The 4,693-nt window shown below is 41.0% G+C and overlaps 2 protein-coding genes across 2 annotated transcripts; both read right to left on the reverse strand.

The window, feature by feature from the left end:
* Positions 1-400: 400 nt before the first annotated feature.
* Positions 401-2,429, reverse strand: LOC108915573. Its single transcript, XM_023456629.1, has 3 exons — positions 2,231-2,429; positions 1,917-2,158; positions 401-1,801 (listed from the first exon to the last, which is right to left on the reverse strand). The coding sequence occupies exons 1-3, from the start codon at positions 2,427-2,429 to the stop codon at positions 401-403; spliced, it is 1,842 nt and encodes a 613-aa protein (XP_023312397.1).
* A 208-nt stretch (positions 2,430-2,637) lies between these two features.
* On the reverse strand, positions 2,638-4,493 carry LOC108915574. Its single transcript, XM_018721642.1, has 2 exons — positions 3,267-4,493; positions 2,638-3,219 (listed from the first exon to the last, which is right to left on the reverse strand). Exons 1-2 carry the CDS (start codon positions 4,491-4,493, stop codon positions 2,638-2,640), a joined length of 1,809 nt encoding a protein of 602 aa, XP_018577158.1.
* Positions 4,494-4,693: the final 200 nt, after the last annotated feature.

The raw sequence follows: 4,693 nt of genomic DNA on the forward strand, positions 1-4,693 counted from the left end.
GAAAAGTACCTCCCCGACGTAGATCAATCGTTACTGTCAAATCACTCTCTTTGCAAGTCACTCTCTTCTTGCCGTTGGACAAACTACCCGTCTGTCCCGGCCTAAACACAGGGCTAATCACAAACGGCAGATATATAAAAATGAAAAACTTATGACTTTAGAAACTCTCTAATCTGACAACTGACAATAACTTACTTGATAGGTATCTGATTAAACATAGTAAAAATTATAAAATTATAACATACTCCCACCTGAGACACAGTTTTACAAACTGTTTCTCACCTAAATACAACTAACTTAAACTAACGTTCTTAAAATACAAATATCTTTGAGGACACTTTATTTTACGCCTGGCTTACATTAAGATCACCTGGATGATCTGGGTAATCGGCGGATTCTCTCACCCACGCACTATCCCGAACACTACCACAAACGCGATATGAATCAGCAACATCCTCTTGATTTCCTTTTTCAGAAGACTCAGGGTGCAACCTAGGAACCTTCGTTTTGTGAAAGCCACATCTCGTCGATCGTTATGGTTCCTCTCAACCGAATCATCAACGCACTCTAGTGGATATAACCGTTGTACAGGTCTTAGCAACTCTCCATGCGAGGTCCGAACTCTAACCAATCTAATCCGACCGTCTTTACCCGGTACAACGTCAATTACTTGTCCCATAGGCCATTCAACGCGCTTGTGAGAGTCATTACCTATAAGAACTATGTCCCCCGTTTTAATTGTCGCGTTCGATTTTGTTTCCCTAAGAGGTTTAAGCTGCCCTAAATATTCTAGCCTAAATCTATTTTTCAAATATTCACGCAACTTTTGTTTATTTCGCATACTACGCGTAAGACATATTTTTTCGACTAAATCACAATCGACAACGTTACAGCTAACCTGCTCCCGCAGGAACATAGCCGGTGACAATGTCACAGAATCATTATGATCGTTTGAAATATAAGTCAATGGTCGAGCATTTACCACGGCCTCACAATCACACAATAAGGTCATTAAGTCTTCATAACCTAAACTCGCTTTACCTAATACTTTACGCAGTAGGCGCTTTACTACACCGACTAACCTTTCAAAAGATCCTCCCCACCACGGCGCACTAGGGGGATTAAAACGCCACAAAATTCGTTGCGTATTAGTCTCTCGAGTTATAGCGTCCCAGTCTAGATTCGCGAAAGCGTTATCAGTCCCACGGAAATTAGTACCGTTATCGCTATACAAAATTCTGGGTCTGCCCCTCCGCGCGATGAACCTTCTCAAAACTTGTAAAAACTTAAGGGTGGATAATGACATTGTAAGTTCTAAGTGTACCGCGCGGTACACGGCACAGGTAAATAGGCACACCCACGCTTTCTCTCCAGATTTTAAATACAAAGGTCCGGCAAAATCGACCCCCGTAATCTCGAACGGAGCAGAATCACGCACTCTATCGCCAGGCAATGGAGGTGACTCTACCGCAAAAGGTTTAACATCAAATCTCTTACATGTGACACATTTCTTTAAGACCGAACGAATGGCTCTTCTGCCACCTATTATCCAATAACTCTCTCTGAGTAAACATAACAGTCCTTGCACCCCTACATGACAAGATTTCTGGTGTTTTTCCATAATTAACCTACAAATAATCGGATTCCTGCCAGTCATAATCACAGGATAACGATAATCAACAGTGACTCTTCTGTTCGAGACTCTTGACTTCAGTCTGATGACACCCTCACTGTCATAATAAGGACTTAGATTCTTTAATTTATTATCTTTTAGACCTTCAAATTCTTCCTGTTGTATCAGCTTAAAAATAAACTTCTGCGCAATCTATTTCATGCACACTCAGTTCCCTCTTATTTCTATCCTGTTTATGTCTACAATTGTGTACAAATCTGTGCAGCCAAGCAATCATTCTAACTGTCTTGGTATACTTGCTGAAGTACGTGAGGTAAAAGTCCACCTTTTCCTTTTCTAAGTTGATAAACGTCGTAACCTTCCTTTTATTTTCTTTGTTAACCTCCTCTTCATTAACAATTAAATTTGTAGATGGCCAACTTTCGACATTATTATACAGCCATGCTGGCCCCTCCCACCATTTCGATTCAACTAACTGTTTAGACGAACACCCTCGAGATGACAGGTCTGCCGGATTACATGTCCCTGGAATATGACGCCACTGAAGATTCGGTGTTAGCTTGCGTATTTCAATTACACGGTTATGTACAAACGTACCCCACTCTTCATTGCGTTGTAACCACGAGATCACTGTAGCCGAATCGCTCCAGAAGAAACTAGCAAAGCTACCTGTCAAATTTTCTACAACCTGAGTGTAAAGTCTCGCACCTATCGTCGCTGCCAATAGCTCTAGGCGTGGGATCGTCAAATTTCCTCTTCTCTTTTCTATCGGAGCCACCCTAGACTTAGCTGCCATCAAATGAACTGAAACATTGTCCAACTTTTTCACCCTAACGTAAACAACCGCTGCATACGCATTTCTGGACGCATCGACGAAGGTATGTATACTGACGTCTTCGGGATTTGCTCCACCAATTTCGCTCCAACGAGGGACTTATATCTGCAGAAGTTCTGGAAAATCTTTTACCCATTTTTTAAACTGCATCGCCACATCACCATTTACTTCAGTGTCCCAGGATATTTTTCTCCCACAAAATCTGTAGCCACAACTTGGGCAATAATGTCACAGGTGACGTAAACCCTATGGGGTCGAAGACCTTTTGGGCTATTGACAACAGTTTTCGCTTCGTTACAACACTTTCTCTGTCACAAGTAAGTAAATTTGGGTTTATAGTCAAAATATCTCTAGTCGTGAACCACTTCAAACCCAAAACTGAAATACCATCCGAACTGTTTGAGTTGCCAGAAAACTCCCACCCTCTAAGGTCGAATTGTGCCTCTGCCATGATCATGGTCGCTTCTTTAATAAACCGGTTCAAAACTTCTAAATCCGGCACACTTGCTACGCTATTGTCTACGTAGAAACTACGGGCGAGCTTTTCTATAGTTTCTTTCGCATATTCGCAACCTGGTAATAAACAATCTTCTTTACTCTTTTTTAGGTGATATTGGATCGTGGCACCCAACAAAAACGGACTGGAGTTTACTCCGAAGACCACTCTGTTGTGTATGTAAACTATTTCCTCACCTTTCTCATTAATCCACAAAAATTTCAAAAACTGACGGTCTCTCGGATTCACACTTGTCTGCAGAAACGCCTTATGTCAGCTATCGTATATTCTCTAAATCTGACCAACACCGCAGGTATCAGCTCAATCAAATTTTCCCCCTTCTCCAAACATTGGTTCAGCGATGGTTCATCTTTTCCATCAAAAACGGGTCTAACAGCCGTGGCAGAGCCTTCTTTAACAACCGGTCTATGTGGCAGAAAATGTCCAACATCACCTCTCGTAGTTTTCTCAATTATATTTAATCGCTCCCATTCTTCAAATACTGTTTTATATCTAGACATCAACCCATTTTTCTCTAGTTGTTTCACTGCGGTTTGAAGTCTGCGGTTGGCTATGTGGTAATTTGTGGGCAGGGGAGGGTGCCCCTCTAACCAAGGCAACCTGACCTCATATCTACCCACTATTACTGTCTCACAAAACAACTCTTTTGCTGCTAGGGCTTTTTCAATTTTCGTTTTTCTCTCTGTAGGTTCTTCTATCCCTAACACATCAAGTCGCCACAGTTCTGTAATTGAAGGGTTCGTAAACATCGATATTACAGTCATAGTTGTCGAATTCAGTGTAGGAACTTTGCCTTCGACAGTCCAACCAACATAAGTTTCATTTGCCACCAGTCCACATTTTAACAGATGTCTTTTCCCCATGTACAAAGATCCAATTACATCTGCTCTCAACAACATCTCAATTGGACCCTGACTTTTGCAATCGGAAACTTCCACGTTAAGTACTTTTAGTTCTTGTATCCAAGGTCCATAAAATAATGGAGAAACCTCGTTACAAATCTGAGCCTGATCTAGAACTTCAAACGTTTTCCTGTAGTCCCCTTTGGAAATTGTAACGTCATAACAATAATGCACTTGTTCCATCTCCGTTCCTCCAAAAAGGCAATGTACAATTTTTTCTGCTTTCTTGGGTTTGAGACTGAGTGACGATACAATAGACTTCAAAATGTACGATCGCTGTGAACCTGTGTCAATAAGCGCTCTCACACTTACCATACCTGATTGACCTTTAACCTTAAAATTTACAGTTTGTAGAAACACGTAGGAACTTGTTTGATTGGACATCACCTGATCCCTTTTAACATTATCTTGCTCGCTCGAACTCTCCTTTTGCTGTGGAGAAGTTTTCTTTTCAGCTAAACCTAAACACATCAGTGGTACATGCGAATATCCGCAAACAATACATTTCAAGCGAGACCGATATTTTTTAGATATATGCCCTGCCTTTAAACACTTAAAACAAGCTCCTTTTTCTAATACAATACGTTTGCGCTCTTCTAGTGTCATCTTTTGTGCCTTAAAACATTTGTCAGTCTCGTGAACACCGGTACAAAATATACATTTGACAACATCGACATTTACTAAACCGGCCGCAGTAAACGTCGAATTGTTTAACAATTTAGACCCATTTCTTTTACTAAATTGGTTAGCCGTACCGGACCTTGTTTTAAAATTATCAGCTAAACCGAAACCCTCGCTTGCTAAGT

This window comes from Anoplophora glabripennis, unplaced genomic scaffold (genome assembly GCF_000390285.2).
Source record: "Anoplophora glabripennis isolate ALB-LARVAE unplaced genomic scaffold, Agla_2.0 scaffold1771, whole genome shotgun sequence".
Lineage (NCBI taxonomy): Eukaryota > Metazoa > Arthropoda > Insecta > Coleoptera > Cerambycidae > Anoplophora > Anoplophora glabripennis.

Excerpts from the sequence above, each read along its gene's own strand:
- LOC108915574 (XM_018721642.1), bottom strand. The coding sequence starts at position 4,493 with ATGACACTAGAAGAGCGCAAACGTATTGTATTAGAAAAAGGAGCTTGT. Across the intron at positions 3,220-3,266 it reads AGCTGATACCTGCGGTGTTG|ACAAGTGTGAATCCGAGAGA; the intron begins GTCAGATTTAGA and ends GCGTTTCTGCAG.
- LOC108915573 (XM_023456629.1), bottom strand. The coding sequence starts at position 2,429 with ATGGCAGCTAAGTCTAGGGTGGCTCCGATAGAAAAGAGAAGAGGAAAT. Across the intron at positions 2,159-2,230 it reads ACAACGCAATGAAGAGTGGG|GGACATGTAATCCGGCAGAC; the intron begins GTACGTTTGTAC and ends GTCATATTCCAG. Across the intron at positions 1,802-1,916 it reads TCAGCAAGTATACCAAGACA|CTGATACAACAGGAAGAATT; the intron begins GTTAGAATGATT and ends TTTATTTTTAAG.